This window comes from Manis javanica, chromosome 6 (assembly GCF_040802235.1).
Source record: "Manis javanica isolate MJ-LG chromosome 6, MJ_LKY, whole genome shotgun sequence".
NCBI lineage: Eukaryota > Metazoa > Chordata > Mammalia > Pholidota > Manidae > Manis > Manis javanica.
In genome coordinates this window covers 32,071,604-32,096,842 of record NC_133161.1, presented here as the reverse complement: position 1 = coordinate 32,096,842, position 25,239 = coordinate 32,071,604, and the positions used below count along the sequence as shown (strand labels likewise).

Genomic DNA, 25,239 nt, shown 5'->3' with positions numbered 1-25,239 from the left:
TCATTAATCACATTCACAGTGCAACCATCACCATTATTTAATTCTAAAGCTTTTTCAATGCCCCAAACAGAAACTCTGGAATCATTAAGCAGTCATATTATATTTCCCCTTCTTCCTCAGCCCCTGGTAACCTGTAATCTACTTTCTGTCTTTATGAATTTGCCTATTTTAGGTATTTAAAGTGAAATCATACAATTTTTGTCCTTTTTGTTCCTGGCTTATTTAACTTAAAATGTTTTGAAGGTTCAAACATGTTATAGTGCATGTCAGAATTTCATTACTTTTTAAGGCTGTATAATATTCCATTGTATAGATAAACAACATTTCATTTTCTAGGAATGACTTATTTTTAAAGGGTCCCTGATGTCTTCTAAAAAGTTAAGAAATGTTACAATAAAAGTACAAAAAATCATACAATCTTAAGAATAAATCACGAGATCAGAGTTTGGAATTCAGAAGGACCATAAATCCTAAAAATCATACCATATTAGAGCAAACAGGGGCCACAAAGATTTCTTCTGTGTATCAAAACTGACATAACAATATTCTGAGGTTTTATTAGTCTGTTCCATAATAACAATATGATTATTTTCCTCTTATGGGAAGTTTTCTCTGCTCTACCCCAACCTCCAGGACAGAATTAATGTCCTATTATCTCTATTTCTTATTACTCATTCATACTTAAATGCAGTACATATCACATTGTATTATTTATTTATGTTTGTCTCCCTTTTATACTTCAGTTCCTCAAGATCAGAGACTGTTTTTCATCTTCTTATCCCTCATACCTAGTTACAAGTACAAATGGCTAAGTATCATATAAGTACTTTAGGGATCGGTAGCCCCTTATTATTTGAACACTGAAGTAGAATTGAGGAACTGTCTGTCTTATTATTCCAAAGGCAATTATACCACTTAAAGGACTGTAATAAACAGGTGGTATTTTGGGCCCCAAGAGGCTATGATTCAACAGGTATAGGAGATTTTGTATCTGTCAAAGCTAAATTCTGACTTTTTTTGCCATTTTTAGTGGAAGCAAGCAGTTTCTTCAACTGTCCTTGGAAAAGTCATAGTTCAACCAGATCAAAATTTCACAGGATTGATTATTGGTGTTGTCTCAGTATCAATAATACTTTTATTATTACTCGGGCTTTTCCTGTGGCTGAAAAGGAGAAAGAAAATTAAAGGTGCATTTTTTTATTCTTGTTAATTTAACAAGTTACCTTGAGAATACGGTCATTACAGTTCAAAATTGTTGAGAGTCATGTGTGCTGTCTTATATGCAATCCATGAAACTCATGAGTTCTGGTCCCTGGGCCAAGGTCTACTGGGGTCTGTGGTAGCCAAGTCTTTAACACACTCTTTCTCTGTTTTAAGATCTAGGCAGTGAATTAGTCCGCTACGATGCAAGAGTACACACTCCTCATTTGGATAGGCTTGTAAGTGCCCGAAGTGTAAGCCCAACTACAGAAATGGTTTCAAATGAATCTGTAGACTACAGAGCTACTTTTCCAGAAGGTATGTTTCAGTTTATTGTTCTGAGAAATACCTATGCTTATACCTCATTGGGTTGGGGCACTATTGTTTATTTTTGGTTTTGCCTTTATGTTTTTACAGAAATATGGGTTTTCCTTTACAAAAGTATAGGAAGTGTTTACTTTTTGTTACCCAAGAAAGTATTTCATTTGACACAGAATTACATGACTCTTATTTTTAGATGAACTCATTTATATATTAGATTTTTAGAGTTTAAGCTTTCTTCTCACAAAAATGTTAATTTTAATATCATTTGAGGAATGGTAAGGTGTTTATTATCTGACTGCAACACTAAGAAGTAAGGAAGTTCTCTTTAACAACCCAGGAGAATTTAAGATACAAAACTCATATTTATTTAAATATAAAGCTGGCACTGCTACATGTTTTTACCTGTCAATCCTCAAATGTTTAAATTATACCTTTAATACTCCTTTGAAAGATTCTCAATAAACTGCTAGTACCCAGCCTTTTACCCACAGCATTCCAGGACTTGAATATGTTTTGAGCCTTCAAACATATAAAAACCTTCACTTGTGCTATTTAAAAAGGAGGGGTTAACATCATCTGTTTTGCAGAAGTAGGCCTAATAATGGTCAGGTTAACCAGAACATTTCACATTGTTTCATTGAAAAACTCCTGGTGAAAGCAAAATGTCTTTATTGTATCTGCTCCATTATCTTTAGAAGTTACAGGACGTGAGTCAAGTACAAGCATTTCCCTGGTTGAACATTTACCATTGGACAAATAAAATGAGTCACAGATGGTTGAGGATACTGGAAAACTTAGAAGTTGCTCATCAAAACAAGTAGAAGAGTAATGAGGCACTTAACGTTTTAACTTTTTCAACACTTACTGCCTCTTATTTTTGAAGTTCTATAGAAATGCTTTTTGTAATATTGTCTTTGCCCACATGCCTCCATTCACCTTTAACAAAGACAAATCAAATCCAGTGTACAGTTTTGAAATTTAGATCTATTTACTTTATATTCACATATAGTAGCTCTAAAAAGAGATCATTAAAATTCACAAGTAATTTTTTTTTAAAAAGCTTATCCTTTTTCAACCTCATCACTCACAACACCTCTGTCATTATTGCACAGAAGCTTAAGTTTCAGCCTCTTTCCTGGGTTGGACCTGATCCTTGGAGACATGGAAAAGTGAAACAGACAAATAAGGTCAATTAACAAGAGAGAAATATGAAGAACAGCGCAACATATCCCTAATGAAGAGGCAACTACAGGGCTTTTCTCTCCGGGTCTACTGGGGACAGCCTTCTCATCAGTCTTTCATGCACACCTAGAAATCTCAGTGGTGTTACAGCCAGAATCACATATTGATGATTTAAATTGGTTCTGCACATGTTTGACCTTAACCCAAAGGTCAGTAGAATTTCCATGGGAGAAGACTTTTTTCTTATGTCTCACCAAGGATTTCCTTCAGTCTCTGTACCCATGAGAATTTAGAGCCCTGATCTCTAGCTACAAAGGTCTGGGAAGTGAAGGTGAAAGAAAGGAGTTTTAAAGAGGCTCATTTGCATTTCCATCCCCTGGGGAAAGTTTGGATACCCTGATCCTTGGGGATTAAAGGAACAGGCACACAGCTCAGCTCGGCTCCCTTTTCCCCTCATCCATCCAGTGTTTCAGGTACTCCCCTAGTGATCTACATCCTTCCTTTAAGGTTCCATGTATCTCATTTCTAGCTAGTGATTACTCTAACTATAGGTGGCCCCCAAAGCTTTTCTAGAACCACTGTTGAGATTTACTGCTCTGGTGAACTGATTTGTTATTAACCAAACTAAACTTTCCACTGTTTCTTTTTATGGCCTTCTCACGAATTCTGATTTTTATATTCATTTGCAAACAAGAGATGTTACCTTTTAGTGCCAATGAACTTAGCCCAAAGTAATTTGGGGACTTCCCTAATATCTAAACAGCAGTACGCTTCATCTCTGCCACCATCACCAATGGAGAATTTACCCATAGTGAAAAACCTTCAGTTCTGGAAATTTAGCCATTATGTATTTCTAATCATATATATATAATATATACACACATCTAATCTGTACACACAAACACACACATATATATACACACACACTATTTCAGTATACATATTTTTCCGTGGCCAGGAATCTATACAGGTTTTGAGCAATACTAATTCCATTAATAAGCACTAGTCTCTCAAGAGAAAACTACTTTCACTACTTCCCATACTTAAGAATATAGTATATTAAAAATAAACCTTAGGCACATCTTTTCACTATATATAAAAAGAGAAGTGCCTAAGGAAATGAAGAGGGTAAACAAGCTTTCAAAGTTAATGCTTAGTCTATTTAAAAGAAAACTTTCCAACTTCTTAAATACACTTGTATAGATAAGCCAATATCTTTTCCCAACTTACCATTTTTATTAAACCAGTTTCTTTGTAAAGGCTCTTCCTAGCCTCCTTTAATGATAAAACCACCATTTCTTGAATTTTAAAATTCAAGCTTCACTATTAAGTCAGTTTGCTGACCCTGTTTTAGTCCCCACTAGGTGAGATTTCACTATAGTTTTCTAATAACTTTGTTTTATCTTATATAGACCAGTTCCCTAACTCATCTCAAAATGGATCGTGCAGACAAGCACAGTATCCTCTGACGGACCTATCCCCCATCCTAACTAGTGGGGACTCTGATATATCCAGTCCATTACTGCAAAATACTGTCCACATTGACCTCAGTGCTCTAAATCCAGAGCTGGTCCAGGCAGTACAGCACGTGGTGATTGGTCCCAGTAGCCTGATTGTGCATTTCAATGAAGTCATAGGAAGAGGTAAGTATTTCCACTCAGCTTTTTGTTAAATACGGTTTTCCAGTAAGTATTTTATCTTCTGCCTTTGCAGATTAGGAATTTAGACAATGGTAAAAGCAACTGACAGAGCCATGATAACAAGTGTGCTTAGTTTCTGTTCTGCAGAAATACAGCCCTGCAAATCATATCCATGGGAATTTGCCCACATGCATGGAGGCAATTTGGTAATCTCTCAAGCATATTAGGAATGAATCAAATTCTTTTCTGATCATTTCCATGATGGCGACTATAGTTTCTTGGAAGGTGCCATTTACTTCCTTCTAAAACTCATTCTTTTAATTTCCCATATTTTTACTTATATCTCAATCCAGCCTTTCTTTACCCTGAGAATAATGACTAACTCTCTCAAGTCCTGGTTTATAGCAGTTGGTACATTGCTGGACAGTATCAGAAGACAGAATTTATAGCATTTCACTGATCTGAAGCAACATACATCATCTTTACAATGCACTCCAATTTCTTTATACAAAGAGGAATGAATATTTGTTAAGAAGCCAGCCGGAGCAGTATAAAAGCTAGCATACACAGTATTTGGTGAAATATTTAGCAGAAAAAGAAACCAACCAGAAGCCAAGAAATGAATTCCACTCTTCCCTTTTTTAATGAAAAGCTTTTGCCTTTAATATTGAATGGCCTCTGATCCCTTTTATTCTGTATGTGCTACAAGAAGCTGCCAGGCATCTGCCAGCATGATGCAGAAGAGCCGATGGAAAGATTTGCTTCATATGAACATGAGGCCTTCCCATTTTCCTGTGATAGCATCTACTGTTTCCTCTGTTACGCATTCCAAATTTTAATTCTTAGCATGCTTCCCTTCTTTATTAGCAGCTTCACTATTACCAAACATGCTTCACATCACAGTAATATATAGTACTATTACCTGACTATAAATCCCAGTAATTAAACCAGTTTCAGAGTGTGTGGCTTCACTAATTATGTTCTAATTCTACACATTGTAAAATTAGAATTAATGTTTTTTATCATGAAAGATACTAAAATGGCAGTATTTCTCATATAAAGTAATAATCATTAATAATTCTATAAATATTAGTTATTTTTTATTTATAGGTTTTGCCCTAGTTTATTTGTGCTCTGAAGAGCATAGGTTTTACTTTATTCATCTTTGCATTACAAGAGGGTAAACTAATGCCTGACACTCACATACCAGGCACTTCAGGAATCTTGTCTGGATGGCTGACTTAATTAATTAATGACTTACACAGCTCTCAGACGCTTGGCACCTCTGGGGAGAATTACTGCCACAGGATGAAAGGCTACCATTGGGAAAGTGATGTGGCTAAAGCCAGAGAGAACTAGATGAAGTTCAAAGTGAAATTCAAAGTGAATTTGCTTCATTTAGGCAATTGCCCTTCTGTTTCTACCAACCTGGATTACATATTAACCAGTGGCTAATGGGGGAAATCCTTATTCTATAACGCTGATCATATTTCCAATGGTAACATTTTTATTTCATTTCAGTTTATTAGAATATAGGGAGGTTATTTTATTGTATTTCGTCATGTGGGTAAAACTTTATTTTTGTATCTAAAAGATACCGTTTGATTCTTTAAACTAACAAAGGAATTTTATGAAGCAGATGTTACTCTTGTTTTCAGTTCCACTGTGGTTGAATATTTTACTACATTAGCCTTTAATAGTATTATAGCACCTAAGTCTTTTACCATGTATTAAATAATCCTATTGCTTGTCTATCTGGGTGAAATATATCACATGTGCATATTTCATGGTATTGTTAATCAAAAGTATAGGAAACAATATACTTTTTTGCCATGTAAGAAAAAGAAAATGAAGATCATGAAGAGCTTAATAAATAATATTGCATAATTAAAGATAATTCAGTGCTAACCAAGTGCCCTTTCCTGTAGGACATTTTGGGTGTGTCTATCATGGGACTTTGTTGGACAATGATGACAAGAAAGTTCACTGTGCTGTGAAATCCTTGAATAGTAAGTTATATTTTATTTAACAGTGGAGTACACTTTTGTGGTTTGCAAACTAATAAATAGTCCATAATAAAAATGTTGATTTATACTTTCCTTTGTGGAAAATAGCTACTACTGGAATTATGTATCTAATCCTAAAAATTTGTTTGGTTTAAATTTTTATTGAACTGTTTCCTCAGAAATTATGCTTCAAAGTCCTCATAAGTAAGAGTGTAGGAGAAATGAGGTGCTTAAATGAGCTGAATATCATTTAACTATGTTTGGCTTATAATATTTGTTTTGCAAGTGACATTTATGGAAACTATTGGAAGCATGTTGGCACATAGTAATAATGACTCATTCTACCCAGAGGCATTACTATAATTATTTTTTAACCACAACTTTCATTAAAAAGATAAAAAATGAAATAAGACAAACAGGAGAAAAATATGCTGGCAGAAAATTGAAAAATTGTAAACGTAATAATACCTCATTTATCTGCATTTTTGGGGAATGAGGTATTCCACATAAATGAACTTCCTAAACAAACGATGCCCCTCTTAATGCTAGAGTTTTTGTTGATTTTAGCTGTTATTGAGAAGATCTTTTAAAATGGAATGCATAATCCATTTAAGAAATAGAGAATGCTTCCAGATATAAAACTTAAGACCTTATTGATGACCTAAAGACATAGTTATGGTATAAATTACTATCTTGCACAACCCAATGTAGTCCTCATATTAGAGTTTTCCAGGCTCCCCTTTTCTGACAGGTCTCACGTCAAGTCAGTATACTTTCCTTTTCTTCCCCCATTTCTATATTTCTGCTTATAATTTGCAGCAGCCTGAAAAAATGTAAACTAGCTGTATTATGAATTTATATTGGAATTAAGAAGTTTTAAATGCACAAGTGTAAGGTTTTCCTGCAGGATACCTTATTGCCAGAACTATTTCAGCCTTTTTTTTACATACATATCTATGCTGAGCAGTGTTGTATATGGTTGATTTTGTTGGAAGTCTGACCATGAGGTAATTAAAGGAATAGCTTATATGAAACCTAACTACAAACTGTGATGGATTAAGTATGACTGTCAATAAATTTGCCTTACAGTGAAGCACCACTGCCAGTTATACTCAAAACAATCCTAATACCAAGAAACCTTTCTCTGTCCCTGGTGTACATTAATCTCTATTCAGTCCAGATGGACTTCAGGTCTCAGAATGCACTGCATCTGTAAAAGAATATCATCACTGATACTGATACTAGTCAGATTAATAAATTAAAGGTTGTTAGTACTTTGTTAATGCTGATTAGTGTCAGGCCCTCAGGAACTCTATCTGGAAATGATTAGAAACTGTTATATCCAAAAATGTCTACTTGGATACCATATGACAACAGTTGATCTTCAAATCCTCCTCGTCAAGGAATTGGAAAACTATTATCTGCCTCCTGTTTTCATAAATTTAGTTTATTGGGACTCAGCCACTTATTGTCAGTGGCTGCTTTTGCACTACAATGTCAGAGTTGAATATTTGTAACAGAGACTGTACGGCTCACAAAGCCATAAATATTTACTATCTGACTCTTTACAGAAAAGTTTGCCAACCCCCTGCCCTAAACAAATCTACAAAAATGGACTGGCCTGCTTTCCTCTCCTTTTTTTGTAGGAGACAAACTGACTACTAGACTCAGTATTACAGATATGGGTATAAGTGGTGACTTGAAGATACCGTGCAGGGTGACATTATTCACTCAGATATATTGTAAAAAAACATTCTGAGGATGAGACATCAATACAACATGTAGCCCTGTGTTTTTACAGTCGATCGCTCTCTCTCATCTGAATTTGACAAGGTGTTCATTGTTCCTTAATGAAATTAATGTCTTCACTGCTGGATTTCTCAGGAATCACTGACATTGGAGAAGTTTCCCAATTTCTGACCGAGGGAATCATCATGAAAGATTTTAGTCATCCCAACGTCCTCTCTCTTTTGGGAATCTGCCTTCGAAGTGAGGGTTCTCCCCTGGTGGTCCTACCATACATGAAGCATGGAGATCTTCGAAATTTCATTAGAAATGAGACTCATGTAAGTATATTGCCAAGCTTAATAAGTGGCAGACAAGCTCCAAGCCACTCAACCTTCCAAAATGTGCCTGGTTTGAACGTTTTAGACAACAAAGTGCATATAAAATGTTGTCACCTCTCAAATAGTCAGAGACCAATTCAATTCACTGGTACTTCAAAACCCTCTGTCCAAGTGGAAAGATAGTGAAACCTAGAAAGATTTCCCGGGGCAATAATTCCTACCTACACTGCTCTAACATCCCCCTGTTAGGTATGTTTAATCATCTTTGAGTGCCTACTATGTCCAGAAACAGCACAGCACAGGAGACATAGAGACAGGATGAGCCTCAGCCCATGTGGAGTTTTACCTCCAGAGAGAACAAATGACATTGAAAAATTAATTACAAATGGGAGTTCCCTACTATTCTTCAAACTCACTACCTACTTTCCTACCCCAGGACTTTTGCATTTGCTATTCCCTTTTCCTAGAACCATCTTCTCCAAAATATCCATATATTTCACTTACTCATTGACTCAGTTTTTTGCCCTAATGTTATCTTCAAGACTTGTCCAAAACTGCAACTGACCCTCTGCTCTGTCATGCCTTGTATCTTCTCTGCCCTCCTTCATTTTCTCCATCACACTTACCATCATCTTATACTGTAGGCTTCAGCAGTGAATTGCTGAGGCCACGAGCCACTTGTAAAATGTGGCTAGTCAGAACCAAGACGTTCTAAAGTATACAGTACATCCCAGGTTTTGGATATCTAGTATAAAAAGGTGAAATATCTCATTAATAAATGTTTATATTGATTCTGTGTTGAGGTGATAACATTTTGGATATGTTGGGTTGAAAAATGTATTGTGAAAATTAATTTTGTCTATTTCTTTTTACTGTTTTAATGTGTCCGGTAGAAAAATTTTAATTACATATGTAGCTTGTAATATGCTTCTTTTGAACTGTGCTGTATTCGACAATAAACAAATAAACAAGTATTTGTGTGCACACACACAGCCCATTAGAATGCAAGCTCATTAGGGGTTTTTGTGTCTTTTGTTCACTGCTGTATCTCTAACACCTAAAACAGTGCTCAATACATAGGCTTTTGGTAAATATTTGTTGAATGTATGAGCTCAGGGTTACAAAAGAGGTTCATGCTCTTGCAAGTGAGAGCTTTCTTGATGACATTTATGCCAGGACCTAAGGATGAGCATGTGTGGCCAGGCCAGGGCCAGGAAGGGGAGTAGGAGTCCCCAGAACTGAAGGCATGGATGACCTCCAGTTCCTGCTTGGCTCCTGTGTCCAGGCCTCTGTGGGAGTTAATGGAGTGTCTTTAATCTTGAAAAACAACTTCATACACATGGGGTTAGAGTCTCAGTAAATAAGCTCTAGGAGAGTAAAGAAATATTTTGTGTTCAGCCAAAAGAATACAGTACTGCCTGGCAGTGAATTTTTGCAGATAAGATGAATTTACCCTACAAAGTACAAACCTGCCCTAACAGATCCCACTTTTCTACCTGAACTGTTGTCATTACCCTCATGAGCTCATTTTGACATGCTAACTTCTCTAGGGTATTATTTCCCCAGGGTCAAAGCATAATAGAGACTTCCTATTATCTGGTACCATGGCCTTTTATGGTCCCTGGAGTCGGTACTTACTACAACTACTAACAGATGTGTCCTGAAGAGGAGCCTAGAGCGCAAGGAACTGTCCCCACCACACACCGTGTGACTTGGGGGGTCACTGCAGCCCTCTTTGCAGGGTCCCCACTGCCTTCTCTGGAGCTCACAAACTCTGCTGTGGCTGTGGAAGAAGAGATCCCCTGTTCATGACGGCCAGGTGTCAGCAGGGCTACCAGCCACAGTGACATCTGTGCAACTTCAGATACAGTTCTTAGAGTACTAAACGCATTCCTCTATTCATTGAATTTTGTAGACAGAGTTTTTGGACCATGAGATTTGCTGTTCTCTGTGTGGGTCCAGGCCCCTGGAGCTGTGAGCTGATGCCTCAGTACAAGTAGGAGGGCTCCAATGTGACTGATTTCACTACACATGAGCTTTGATGCCTAACAGCTTTAGGTGAAATCCTAACTCCACCACATACCATCTGAGTGGCTTGGGGGGTGATTTATTTCTCTCTGAACTTCCTATATTGGCCATGTATTTTTGATGCTCTGGTTTCTGGGGTCTTGCTGACCTTGGAGGGACTGTCCCTCCCAGGACTAGCAAATTCCCAGAGGTAGGAAACAACTGACTCTCAGTAAGCATGCCTTTCAAAAGCAAACCAGCCAATCCAGAGCCCATATACCAACTGCCTCCTTTAAAGGACTCACACTCCGGGACACTGTCCACCTGTCCTAATCACTTCAGAGTCAGGCACCAGCGAACTAGGGACAGCGCCTGCTCTGGACACCCCAGAGCCTGCTGAAATCATTCAAACTAGCCAATCCTAAACCTTCTCACACTGCCTCTGCCTCCTCAGCCAACACTGAGCTTCCATGTGGCCAGGGATGGCATAGGCCCTGCTCTTGGGAACTGTGAGTATAACAAACTGTCTTTTCAGTGGTAGTTGTCTCCCTTCTGTTGACCTCACCGTACTTGAATAATAATAAAACATACATTTAAAACACCTCCATTTCCCTTTCTGGAAAATGGAGCCTGTGTCACCTGCCTTACAGAAGAGTATAAGGATTAGCCAAAATGTATAAAAACAGCTAGCCTGTTGTTTTGTAAACAGTAGATACTTAATAAACTATTTCTGTTATCAACAGGGCACAGTTATCATTTGAAACAAAATAATCCTTACAAACATTTCAGAATTCTGAGATCATAGAACAGTAGGTGCTTAGTTTACGCATTTCCAACTTGCTTTGCTTGCAGAGCCCTACTGTGAAAGACCTTATTGGCTTTGGTCTTCAAGTAGCCAAAGGCATGAAATATCTTGCAAGCAAGAAGTTTGTCCACAGAGACTTGGCTGCAAGAAACTGCATGTAAGTATAAGAATGCCTGTGCCCATGGTCCGATTTAAGCTACAAGGAAGAATCTGTTTCCCGCTGCTCAATGCTAGTGAGGATGTTTTCTCTTCTTATGCAAAAGGCCTTTATTTTCGTTACAGTTTTAAATCAGTAAGTAATCGAGGGGGGTGCAAGTGGGGCTTTCAGGCTTTATCAAACAGAATTTAAAAGGAATTCTCCAGAGGGGGTCTTAAACAGCTGTTGTGAGTTTTTACTTTACTTTTCCCTTCCCACCAGTAGCCCCCAATGTTGTGGTTTCACACTACATTAGTGTTTAGGAGGCAGAATTTGATCTTCGGCATTTTACAGAGAGAAAAAGAGGGCTGGTAATACAAATACCAACATATTGTAACTTCCTAAGAGTGAATTTGAAGTCAGGCTGCAGAAGCCCTACCAAAAATGGTATTTGGGAATGAATATACAAAGAACTTTATTTGTGTCTGGCTGCCTGGGCTGTATAATACAACAGTCAACAGTTTGTAATTGATCCAGTACTGCCCCTTGCACAGCACTGATTCATCACTTACGGTATGCGTGAGTGGAAAAGCTGTGCTATTAATTTCCTACCTTGGTTTTGCTCGTTGTAACAACATAAAAGCCAGCTTAAACAAAGGATACAGGCCACAGATAGCAAAAACGGATTTTTTGTTGAACCTTTCTTAGATGCTATACTATGTCTCCTATTTCTCTAGTACCTCAGTAGTAGTATATATGAGTTTTATGTACTAATCTAGACCACTTGAGAAAGCAAAAGTAAAATAACAGTCCCCTGTTCCCCCCATAAAACTGAGTATTACTAATAAATTGACAAATTAAGATTGGCAATGGCTCTGAGTAGTCAGTGGGCATACTCGATTCAGCAACTCAGGAAAGCTGGGAGGATAGCCAATTTTACTTCTCCTTCAGTTCTACGTTAAAGCTAAAAGAATTTTCATATACCACTGGAAGTTTCAACATGTTAGGGAGGAAGGCCAGTGTGGCCAGGCCAGCATGATTACCAGGGAGACAGGGCTGGACAGGCAAATTCTGGTATAAAAGATTGATGATCTCTTTCCTTGGCCTGTTGACTTTGTAAGGTAATGTCAAGCATTTTTACTCAAAATTCCAATGAAATTTAGTGTTTGTCAATAGAGGCCAGATGACGCCCTCCCAGCAAAAGTTATGGATTTCAGATAATACTGAGGTTGCTTGTTCTAACTCATAGATATTCAGCATCACTGTAAATTATTCTATTTCTGCCACCATTAATAATTTTTTTCCTTTCTGTAGGCTGGATGAAAAATTTACTGTCAAGGTTGCTGATTTTGGTCTTGCCAGAGACATGTATGATAAAGAATACTACAGTGTACACAACAAAACAGGTGCAAAACTGCCCGTGAAGTGGATGGCTTTAGAAAGTCTGCAGACTCAGAAGTTTACCACCAAGTCAGATGTGGTAATGTACTGATCGTACCTGGCCGTTTATATTCATGCACAACTTTTTTAGTAGTTTTATGGATACTTAATTTTTTTAAAAAGGAAACCTTCAAAACCACTAATTTCAGTTTTCTCCAAAAGCAAAAATGGGTTTTATTGTTTAACAGGTACCTACCCATAGTATGTTTTCATAAATTCATTCATTTATTCAAAGACATTTGTCTATTAGGGCACCATGCTGGGTTTTTAGGAAGCCCAGAGCTGAACCAGGCCTGAGCCCAGTCCTCCAGGAACTTTGGCCCAGCAGTAGAGAGAAGGCATGTCTATCAACAACCATCTCACAAAAACTGAGATTAGTCCAGCCACTCATAGATCAAGGGTGGCAAAAACTCCACCTCGAGAAATCTGGAAGCTGACACTGCAGCAGGTCTAGCAGGGAGGGCATTGTCCCTGTGCCTGGCTAGAAACATGCCCTCCTTTATCGGCAAACGTCATCCTCCTCCAATAGAATAAGCTTCAGAAGGCATGCACCTAAGCCCTGCAGGTGGGAGAGACACCTTGGCAGCCTGGTCCACCTCACTGCCTTCCACCTGGGAGAGGAGGTAGTGTTTGCGATAGGCAGGTAACAGAGGATGGGGTGGGCAGTGAAATAAGAAACTTCACTTCAGGTAAGGCAAGGGGGCAGGAAAGTTTGTACATCTTTAAAGTTCTAAGAAAACAAACAGTAACAGTAAGCTGTGGGGAATTTGGCAGAAATAAAAGGCACAGAGGGAAGTTTTGAGAATAAATTGAGAAAAATATAATAGATCATATAAGTCTTTGGAAAGCAAACCAGGGAGTCTGGAATTTCTTCTCTGGCCATGTGGAAGCATTAAAGTGGATTCAGATTACACTACAGTCCTTCTTCATTCTGAAAGGAGTGGAGGCTGGAAGGCAAAGAGAGAGGTGTACTTGAAATAATACAGAAACTGTGAGAATGGTAAAGAGACAGAAAGAAAGACATCTCAGAGGTAATCAACACTGTTTCACAACAAATTGATAAAAGATGAGCAAAGTTATACACTGATGCAATAACAGATACGTGAAGCAGAGGAGCAAAAGCCAGTTTAGGAGAAAAGATACCAACTGAGCCGTGAACATATTGAATTTGACTTGGAAGTAGAACATCCAGGCAGAGAGGTCAGGCAGGCAATTGGAAACATGGATCTGCAGATCATTTAACCTCTGGTTGTCTTACTCAACTTGGGTATAATAACAGTGCATGAACAACTGGGTAGCTTAACAAACACACACTTCTTTCCCACCGTCCTAGAGACTGGAGACTTATTTCCCACCATCCGAGAGGCTGGAGTGAAAGGTCAGAGTGCCAGCTGGGTCAGGTTCTGGTGAGAACTCCCATGCTGACTTGCACATGGCACCTTCTCACTGTGACCTCATGTTGTGGGGAGAACAAGAGTACGCTCCCTCGGTGTCTCTTCTAAGGGCACCAATACCATTGTGAGACCCCAACCCTCATGACCTCACCAAGACCTAATCACCCCCCACAGATTCCCTCACCCTAATGCCATCCCCCTGGGAATTGTAGCTTTCACGTATGAATTTGTGGGAGACACAGTTCAGCCCATTGCAGAGGTCAAGGCTGGAAATAAGGTTTTGAGAACCCAAAAACAATTCTTTAGGAGAATGTACATATATGAAGTAAGGGAGAAAAGCAGAGAGGTGGGAGACTAGGAGAAGGGACCATCATAAAAGTCAGGGGAGAAGAAAGTTTCAGGATGGAATGAGATGTGCTCGGCAGATTCACACCCATTCGGTGTTGAAGAAGGGTTTTGGAAGCCGAGTGACCTGAATGATGCGGAGGTCCGGAGCATGCTGAGGAGCCTGAGTATTGAATGGAGAGAGGGTGTACCCTTACTGTATTTGCATGTAGCAAATCGAGCACTGTGATGTGTGGAGGTAGAGAAACATTTTAATGGTTCAGTTGTTGAGAATATCAACTAAAAAGGGAAAAAGTATAAGCCAGTGATATCAGCAAATAAGGTGGGCAGAAAATAATGTTAATGGAGGGCACAGGCTCCAAAAGAGAAAGTGTTGGCAGCTATTGAGAGAGAACAGGACAGGGATTTGAGTGCAGCCCTGGGAAGCGAGAGGTGAGTCAGCAAGAGGGAGAGAGGTCCTCTGCTGGTAAGAGTTCAAAGACGTTGTGGTCTTCAAGTGAGAGCAGTTTCAGTTCCTTAGGAAGTGGGGGAGGCATTAGAGATGAAGCTGAGTGTGCCTGGGAGTCACCAGTCACCAGACTAAGTTGAGGGAAACAAGCATGTCATAGTACATAGTGGAGGAGTGGGACTTGAGGGTGGATAAGGTGGATAAGATGTGACAGCATATGATAGAGCTTAGTACTTGGGATTCTGATCCTGAAAAACTCTGAAGATGAAAGAAGTGGATACTAGAGTAGAATCCTGGGGACATGTTAGTGATGGTGGCAGGTGGCGTAAGGTAGGGAATATAAACCCATCCTCAAAGAACATGTATTTCATCCAGACTTGACCCTTAGTCTACCATTAAGAACCAGAACTCATTCTTACAACTCAATAAGATGAAGTATCCCAAGCTTTTAAAATAGGCAAAAGATTTGAATGTACGTTTTACCAAAGATATGTATGAATAGTGGCTAATAAGCATAGAAAAACATAAGCCCACACAAAGACTTGCACGTCAGTGTTCACAGTAGTATTCTTAGTAAACAAAAACCAAAGGCAATCCTAATGCTCATCAACTGGATAAACATCAAACAACAAACAAAATGTGCTATTTCCACACAATGGAATAATATTCAGCAATATAAAGGAAATACTAATGCATGTTACAACATGGATATTACGTCGAGTGAAAGAAGGCAGACTCAAAAGATTACATATTGAATAATTCCATTTATACGAAATTTCCAGAAAGAGGCAAAACCATAGAGACAAAACAGATCAGTGGTTGTCTGGAAGTGAGGGTGGCAGTGAAGACTAACTACAAACAGGCATGAGAGAACTTTCTGGGTGTTAGAATTAATCTAAAACTGAATTGTGGTGATAGCTACACAACTATAAATTCAATAAACATCATTGACTATACACTTAACAATTGGCAAAATTTATGATATATGAATCATACTCAGCAAATCTGTTAAGACATAAAGAGCCTGATGAAATTCTGGATGGTCAAGGCAAGAGTTGGGATTCTGCGCTTTCTGACAACGCCACACATAGACCACTACCTCCACAAAAATACATACATACTACAGAGGCCAACACTTCCCGCACAGCAACAGACACTCAAACACTTGACTAGAAATATACATAGGCTTCTACGATGTGAAAAGCTGTCTATATCTTTCTTCCTCTTATTGAAAGACACCATTTGTACTACATAAAGGATGAACGTGAGTAATCCATACACAGTGCAGTTACCATCATGGCAAGTGTTTATTGATTGCATGGATAAATTTGCATGAAGTTTCACTTCCAGGACAGCACGATCTTAAAGTTGACACAGAATATTTCCTAAAACCAGTAAGTTTCATGTAATAAGTTGTATATATGTTGAGACCTACAAGCAAAAATTTTCCTACTTGTAGACAGGTCCACTGTCTTGCAGGTGCTCAAATGGCATTCAGCTAAATTCTGAATACTCTTGAAGCTCATTCAAACAAAATTGGAGTGGCCCTATTCTTGCAGTTACTGATACCCAGTACTCTATGTGTGTCACACTTATTACAAGTGCTTTCATTAAAGTAAGTATTGACTTAGTTATCCAGCCAGCTGGCTTTTTCATCCTGCGTCATTGTCCTGCAGCATCTAATATTGTGGACAGCTCCTTCCCCTTCCTTCTTGATATTTTTCTGGGATACTGCACTGTCTGGTTTTGTTTTGTTTTGTTTTATTTTTTTGTTTTTTGCTTCTCAATTGTTTTCTTTCCCCACATGGCTCTTCTTCCTTTTTCTCACATCCTACATGGAACTGTCCCCCAGGATTTTGGTCTTCAGTGTCAGCCTCCTTCGACAATTTCCACCATTCCTATCAGCAGTCACCTTTGAATCTCTCTTCCTTGATGTTTTCATCAGAATCACAAATTTACCATGGTCAAAGTCAAGTTCTTCCCTGCCAACTGTCAGTTCCTCACTTCTTTATTTCTATTAATGGCATCACCATTATGCAATATGCCAAGTCCTTACCCTTGTTAGTGTACAGTTCTTCAATTTTTGAAGCATGCATACAGTTGTATGACCACCACCACCACAACCAGGATATAGAACAGTTGCATCATCCCAGAAAATTTCATTGTGCCCCTTTGAAGTCAGCTCCTATCTTATCCCTAGGACCTGGAAACAACTGGTCTGGTTTTTATCTGTGTGGTTTTACATTTTCTAGAATGTCATATAAATGGAATCATACAGTAAGTAGCCTTTGAGTCTGCCCCTTTTGCTTAGCATAATGCACTTGAGAGTAATTCTCATTGCTGTATCAGTAGTATCAATGTATCAGTAGTTACTCCTTTATTTTTAATTGTAATAAATAAGACACACATAATTGTCATTATCTTAACCATTTTTAAGTGTTCAGTGCAATAGTGTTAGCTATATACACATTGTTGTGTGACCCATCTCTAGAACTTCTTCATCTTGCAGAACTGAAACTCAGGATCTGAACTGAACCACTCCCCATGTCTCCCTTCTCCCGGCCTCTCTGGCAACTACCATCCTACTTTCTGTTCCTAAGAGTTTAACTACTTTAGATATCTCATATAAAGTGAAATCAGGTAGTGTTTGTCTTTTTGTGACTGGCTTATTTCATTTAACATAATGTCCCCAAGATTCATCTGTGTTGTAGCATTTGACAGGATTTCCTTTTTTAAGGCTAAGTAATATTCCATTGTCTGCATATACCACATTTTCTTCATTCATCTGTCAATGGACATTTAGGTTACTTCCATCTTTGGCTCTTGTGAATAATGTTGCTATGAACATGGGTGTGCAAATAGCTCTTCATGATACTGATTTCATTTACTTTGAATATATACCCAGAAGTGGGATTGCTAGATCACACAGCAATTCTATTTTTTGTTTTTTGAGGAGCCTCCATACTGTTTTCCATAGCAGAGTAATTTATTCCTTTTTATTTCTGAGTAGTAGTCCATTGTATAGACTTTTACATTTTGTTTATCCATTCACTATTTGAAAGACATTTGGGTTCTTTCCAGTTTGAGGCAATTGCTTATATGTAATTATAACTGCTGTAACAGTTGCTTAAAGTTTTTTGTGTGAACATAATTTTTTTTTCTTTTGAGTAAATATCTATAATTAGAATTACTGGATTGTAAGATAAATGTATATTTAACTTCAAGAGAAACTGCCAACTGTTATCCATATGAGAAACTGCCAAATGTGTCATTTTACATTCTTAACCATAATATATGAGAGTTCTAATTGTTCAGCATCCTTACTAGCACTTGGCAATGTCAGTTTGGGGATAGGGGTTGGGGAGGTAGTTAGCCATTCTAATAGATAGTAGTGGTGTCTCATTTTCTTTTTAATCTGTATTCCCAAATGAGTAATGAGGTTAAACATCTTTTCTTGTGCTTATTTGCAACCTTATACCAACCTCCTTTCGTGAAATGTCCACTCAAATCTTTTTCCCATTTTTTGTTGTTTTAGCAGTTTATTTTCTGGGTTTCTTTTTTAAATTGGAATTGTTCAGAGTTCTGTATATATTCAGAATACAGGTATGTGTTATGAGATTCATCTTTGCCAATATATTTTTTTCTAGTCTGTGGCTTGCCTTTTTGGTTTTTTACTATCTTTCAAAAAGCAGAAGTTTTAAATACTATTGAAGATTGAATATACCAGTTGATACAATTTTATTAATTTATCCATATTTTTAATCAGCTGTGTCTTTTTTTTTTACAAATTTTGTTGTATCCCAATTGACTTACTCTTGAAAACTCAAATTTGGCTGTCTCCATTCCTCGCTTGCCTCAGCAATGCCCCTTTCTGTCCCTTTTTATAGCTTATAAAATCTCTTGTGCCTAATAAGTGCTTTGATCACCTGAGATAAAATTAAGCAGAGATTCTTCAGATTAGCTCACTGCTGGTGCTCAGATATTTCCAAAGGCTTGACCATGCACAGTGTGCACGTGACTGGCAGAGCTCTCCTGTCTTGAAACCAAAGCTGACTTGCATCCATCATTCCTGAAGCACACACACTACACACACACACCTACATGGCCCTCGTTCCCTCTCCCCTTTGCCTAGCGCCCCTCGTCCTCCTCCTTGCTTCTCTCCCTCCCTGCCTCTCTCCCCCTCCTCCTCATGTCTCTCTCTCTCTCCCTCTCTCCCTCCTCTCCTCTTCCAGTGCCCCTCCTCACCAGCAGCATTTTCCTCCCTCACCACCCCTCCCCCATTGTCCGGTCAGCCCAAAGCTGTTAAGGGGAGTTCGGAATGCAGACCGTCCAGTGCTTTTCCTGGAATTTGCCTCCCACTCACATCCCCATCCCCTGAGTTTTCCAACCCTTCTCTGATACCCAGTTATTGCCCAAGTCCTATAATTCTCGGAAATTTACCCAACCCTGCCGCCTTTTTTGTGAATTTGCCTCCAGGCACACCTATCTCCTAGGCTGCTGATTAGGGTACATGATCACAGACAGGTAATCAGCCTCTCAGAACTTTGGCTTCCTCATCTTTAAAGCATCCACAAAACTGATTACATTACAGGGTTGGTATAATGATTTAAAAAGATAGTCCTTTTTTAAAGGGCATGATACCCATTCTGGGCTCATTGTATGATTCGTCCTCTCTCCACCCGCATTCGGGAGTTCAGTCTCGTCAGGGTCCATGCCATTATGCGGTAGCACCCCTCACCTCTTCTTGTTCAGAAATCTCCCAGCTGGCCTCCGTACTCTGAATCAGCTTCTCTTACTTGTCAAAGCACAGTGTTTACAGATACAGTCTCCTGGGGCTCAACCCCAGTCATGTCCCATCGATTTCAGCTTAACCTGCTTTCAGTATCCAGAACCCCTACCGCATGGTCCCATTTTAATCTTATCTATCCCTTGTCCCTCGTCCACTCCACACATCAAGAAGAGTGACCTATTGTCCTTACAGTTCAAAAAAACATGTAATGTACTCTCACCCCTGGACTCTCTCCCTCCATCCAGAACACTCTTCTGCCCTCACATCCCATGTACCTATAAAAAAATTTCCCTGTTCTTAAAGACCCACTTTCCTGTCATTTCTTCCCAAAGCCTTTCTCATTACCCCACTAATATCTCTGACTTGTCACAACATTTGTACCTCTCTTCTATTATTGCTCTCTATTACAGTTATTATATCTTATGGTTCTATGTGACAGTTAATTACATAATACTCTTAACCCTGTTAAATCAGCCTTGGACCCTATGTAGTAATTTGAACAATATCCTCCTTGTGCACCATCAAGGGTCAGTCAATACTTGAACTGATTTAAATTTTAATGCACATTCTGGAATTTGAATGTTAACACAATGAAGTTGTCAAAAGTGACTCATAAGACTTTTAGGCTTTGAAAACTGATTTTGAAAGGCTGCAAAAGATTGAAAAGTTATCTAGATCCCACCTGGATTGAGTTTGTCTTCTCTTTGGATCAAGGAAGTCAATGGCCTTAAAGGACTCTTGCATTTGGGCAAAGGGAAACAGCCATTCATGGAGATTTGTATCAGCAACTAATAATATATGCCTCATTTCTTTCTTTCAGTCGGTCACAGTATTCAAATATATGCTTTTTTCATTGCTTTGTTTATTGCTCAATATTATGAGCTTCACTTGCTTCTCAATGTCATGTCTTCCCACTCTGCTTATCTGGTCCGTATTTTCCTTTCACCTCAAGCTTCTTTTTTCTCAGGGCCTCGTTTCTCCCCAGTGTTGCTCCATAGTCTGTGAGTGGCCTGGAAGTGTTGCTGAGCACGAACTGGCTTCCTGGGTCTTCTGCCCAGGCAGGACGTGCACTTGCTGACTTACTTTCTTTGTGTCATCCTCCCCTTGGCACATGTCCAAAGGGAGATAATACATATGACCTGATCTATTCTGAGCAGAGTGCTTTAAATCAAGAAACTGCATATTTAAGTGCAGTTTAGTAGCCCAAGCAAGACCCAAGAGTCAAGAACTCTTAAATGTTTATCCCAGTGTGAATTCAAGTTTATTGGGGAATTCTTAGCAAATTACTTAACCTCACTGTGTCCCTATGATCTTCCTATAAAGTACTGATACAGCTGTTTTATGTTAATCTTGTACTTTAACATTTTTAAATTAGTTATTTTATTGAAATTAGTTTTCAATAGAGAGCCTTATTGCCTACCAGTTTTATTCTGATTTACTTAAACTTTTAACATTAACATTTATATGTGTTTACATTTTTTTTCTTGTTTTTATTATGTTTTTGGTTACTTTTCTTAGAGTATATTTACATTCATTTGGAAATCTGACAAATTTAAATATTGGAAAGCTCCTTCTTCATCTTTTGCTAATAATGTAGAGTCATAGTGCAGCTATTGGAAAAAACAAGGATTAGAAACATGTTAATGCTTTGACCCTCCCTGTAAGAGAGAACTTGGAAGTCGTACTCAACTAAGTACAGATGAAATCTTAACCATCATGTGGACTTCAGATGTTCTTTTTAAAAACTTTACATTTACTTGTAATCTAAACTTTATCCAATTCTGGCTAAACCAAGACATAAGAATGTATAGTTTACTAAATGCCTTTAAGGAAACTTGTGCCCAAAACAACAGTAGTGTTGAATATACCAAGCCAAGTTTAGTCATCAGGATCTACTGATCACCTTTCGTATTTGTGCAGTCCCACTTCTCACCTGGGTTCTCCCTCCCTTGTTTGACTAGTGGTCCTTCGGCGTGCTCCTCTGGGAGCTGATGACAAGGGGAGCGCCACCTTACCCTGATGTCAACACCTTTGATATAACAGTTTACTTATTGCAAGGCAGAAGGCTCTTACAACCTGAATACTGCCCAGATCCCTTGTAAGTAGGAACTCCAATGGTCTTACATAGCTCTCATACTCTTTACTTTTACCAAAGCACTTGCCTTCAAGGGGTCTCTCATGGAATTTCTTCCTTTCTGGAACAGGTATGAAGTTATGCTAAAATGCTGGCACCCTAAAGCTGAACTGCGCCCATCCTTTTCTGAACTGGTGTCCAGGATATCAGCAATATTCTCTACTTTCATCGGGGAGCACTATGTCCATGTGAACGCTACTTATGTGAATGTCAAATGCATTGCTCCATATCCTTCTCTGTTGTCATCACAAGATAACATTGGTGGTGAAGGGGACACATGATGAATGGATACCCCCAGAGCCCTCTTCTGTGAAACATCATAGAACTCTCCAAACAAGTCCACATTTTATCCAGTATTTTTTTCACTGCCTGGCCATTGAAAGGTCACCAGATACTTTTTGCTTTTGCCAAAATTGCACTATTATAAGACCTTATATTGTTACTTTAAGTGACTGGATTCAGAGGAATTTCTCATCTGACAAAGCAACAGAGCCAGAAGCTTGGTCCCACAGGCCAACGACCAAGTGGCAGCCGTCCAGCAGTGGGGACGTTCCTGCCGCAATCATGCCAAAACCTGAACTCCAGGTTGACATATAAAAAAATCAAGATCCCACCTGATTTCATATGGGGAACTGAGGCAATGAATTTTGAGGGCTTCTTGATCACAGAAGATTCAGAAGTGGCAGTGTCCAAGACAGACGTGACAGCTGTGGGACCAGGCCAGGCCACTTGTTTAGAATTAAAATGTTTCAAAGAACTTTAATGTGTTGTATGGTCACTAACATTTTTCATTACTGATGTTGTCTTTTTAGGCAGACATTCCCTTATAGATTTTTGCATATACATTCCTTTTTTTGGAGAAATATCCATAGGCAATGCAGTCAGCATTTCAAAACAGCAGAACATGAAATATGTTTATAAATTTATAGGGATATTTACATATTGTACATAGATGAAATTAAGGTTTTCATAAAATAGTTTAGTCATAATGAAATATTTGGTTGTCATTTAAAAATCAGCTGTTTGAGAATAATAATGTTCTATGAATGTGGACATTTAGATGTTTTGTCTATTTTTTTTAAATGATGACTGAAAATAAAACAATTAGTAGTGATGAGGGTTTTTAAAGGTAACTAAGCATGTTTTTAAAACAGAATACATCTGACTAAAAGACTCATTGGTTCCAATCGTGGCTCCTATGTAAAGCAAAGAAAAGATTTGATGGGCTGGAAATATTAGCCTCTTTCTCAGGTGGTATCATCCCACCCCACAAACAATTGGAGACAGTGACTTTGGGAGATTCCAGTTTTTCATTAGAACATATTTCGTGTTAAGCAAAACATATTTAAATAGGGGGGAGGAAAAAGGCAGTTCAAAGTCCTGGCCGTTTCACCTGGCTGAGCAGTCACTCTGGGTAGGGCTTTTGTGACATTTTGTTCTGTGAGATTTTGTGCTTACTACTGTATAGTGCATGTGGCACAGGATGCTCTAACTGGTTCTGTCTGTGTAAACATTTAAAGTGTTATATTTTTATAAAAATGTTTATTTTTAATGATATAAGAAAACTTGTTAGGCCACAAAATACTGCACTGTGAACATTTTCAGAAAAGGTATGTCAGGCTTGGATTAATAACAGCGTGGTTTTAAATTACTGTAAATAGTGATAACAAACTGTACCAATTGCCAGTACACCCCACCCTCATTACATCAGCAGGACTTGAAGCCAAGGGTTAACACACCAAGCTGTAAAGAGGGTGTGTTACACTGAAACCCAATAGTGGAGTTGGGCTGGTGTTGCAAAAGAGTGATTACAACTAAAAGCTCTTTGACAGTGGTGGAATTTACCAGAAGACACAAGGAACTGCAGAGATATTCCAATTCAAATATTACTGTTTCATAAGTATAAAGAGTAATAGTTATGCACAGAATGCTGCAAATGGTAGACAACAAAAATAATCTCTGCAGAAAGGAATAACGATCTCTACTGATGTAAAGAGAATGAATGCATCAAGAACAGAAAGAGCTTATGGAAGCAACCCACCGATAAGTCTGCACACCTGTACATGTGCTTGAGAAAGTTGCAATGTGAAAATCATGTTTGCTATTTATAAATATGTCCTTAGGTTAATGTGTCTGGACAGATTGTGGGAGTTAGTGATTCTTCTAAGAATTAGATACTTGTCACTGCCTATACCTGCAGTTGAGCTGAATGGTACTTTGTATGTTAATAGTTGTTGTTCTGATAAATCATACAATTAAAATAAAGTGATGTATCATCTTGTTTTCAGAGCTGGTTATTGCTAGTCATGCTTGATTACCCACTCATTTACATAATAACAGAGGAAACCTAAGATTGATTTCACCTGGCTGCATCAAAATCATCCATTCATGAGAGTCTTCGCCAAGTTAAAGCCTGGGCAACTAAAAGAATTTGCATCCTTGAATCTCAGGAAATCTTTCTTTCTAAGGGTGGTTTGCCCCAAGTTGCCAAATTATCTGCTCTTCTCCAGCAAGATGCAGCCTTGGACCAGAAGATACAACAATGGAACTCAATCCACAGTGCCACAGTTGGCGCAGATAGCTAGCTGGGAGTTGGAAGAGAGAGACCTTAACCCCTGAAACCTACTCTTTCCATCTGCACAGGTTCCCATCATTCAGGAACCCCTAGTCAGTACAGTAACTACCTTCAGGTTATCTCCATGAATATTTCTTGTATTGGTATGGGAATTCAAAGGTGATACTTCATTCATGTAAGAATTATGTAGCACTTTGGAGTAATTTGATTTTTTTTAAAAAGGCCCAAGTTTAAACTGGCACCTACAAAATATAGTGGGGGTCAATTGAGAGAGAATGCAATCTGTGTGCACAGCCAAATTCCCTTCCAGATGCATTTCTCCTCATCCTCATCAACATTTATTATCTTTTTGATAACAGCTACTCTAACAGTTGTGAGGTGGTATCTCACTGTGATTTCAATTTGCATTTCCCTGATGATTAGTGATATTGAGTATCTTATGTACTTGTTGGCCATCTGTATGTTTGGAAAAGAATATCTATCAGATCCTCTGCCCATTTTTTAATCAGATTGGTTTTTTGCTGTTGAGTTGTATGAGTTCTTTATATATTTTGGATATTATTTCCTTATCAGATACATGGTTTATAAGTATTTTCTTCCATTCAGTACATTACCTTGTCATTTTGTTTCCTTTGCTGTGCAGTAGCTTTTTAGTTTGATGTAGTTTCACTTATTTCTACTGTGTTGCCTTTGCTTTTTGTGTCAGACTCAAAAAAATCATCAAGACCTCCCTCAAAGAGCATACCAC

At 38.4% G+C, this 25,239-nt stretch overlaps 1 protein-coding gene across 3 annotated transcripts in view; it reads left to right on the top strand.

Annotated features, from left to right (window-relative positions):
- The window catches only part of MET (MET proto-oncogene, receptor tyrosine kinase), a 106,852-nt gene extending 82,655 nt beyond the window's left edge, over positions 1 to 24,197 (top strand). For all 3 annotated transcript variants that reach the window (XM_017664028.3, XM_017664027.3, XM_037023446.2), the window contains 9 exons: positions 1,031 to 1,187; positions 1,378 to 1,518; positions 4,119 to 4,349; positions 6,275 to 6,355; positions 8,237 to 8,418; positions 11,278 to 11,387; positions 12,681 to 12,846; positions 21,744 to 21,880; positions 21,987 to 24,197. In XM_017664028.3, coding sequence (XP_017519517.3) covers positions 1,031 to 1,187; positions 1,378 to 1,518; positions 4,119 to 4,349; positions 6,275 to 6,355; positions 8,237 to 8,418; positions 11,278 to 11,387; positions 12,681 to 12,846; positions 21,744 to 21,880; positions 21,987 to 22,197 — 1,416 coding nt within the window. In that variant the 3' untranslated portion in view covers positions 22,198 to 24,197. The remainder of the gene's footprint in view (positions 1 to 1,030; positions 1,188 to 1,377; positions 1,519 to 4,118; positions 4,350 to 6,274; positions 6,356 to 8,236; positions 8,419 to 11,277; positions 11,388 to 12,680; positions 12,847 to 21,743; positions 21,881 to 21,986) is intronic.
- Positions 24,198 to 25,239: the final 1,042 nt, after the last annotated feature.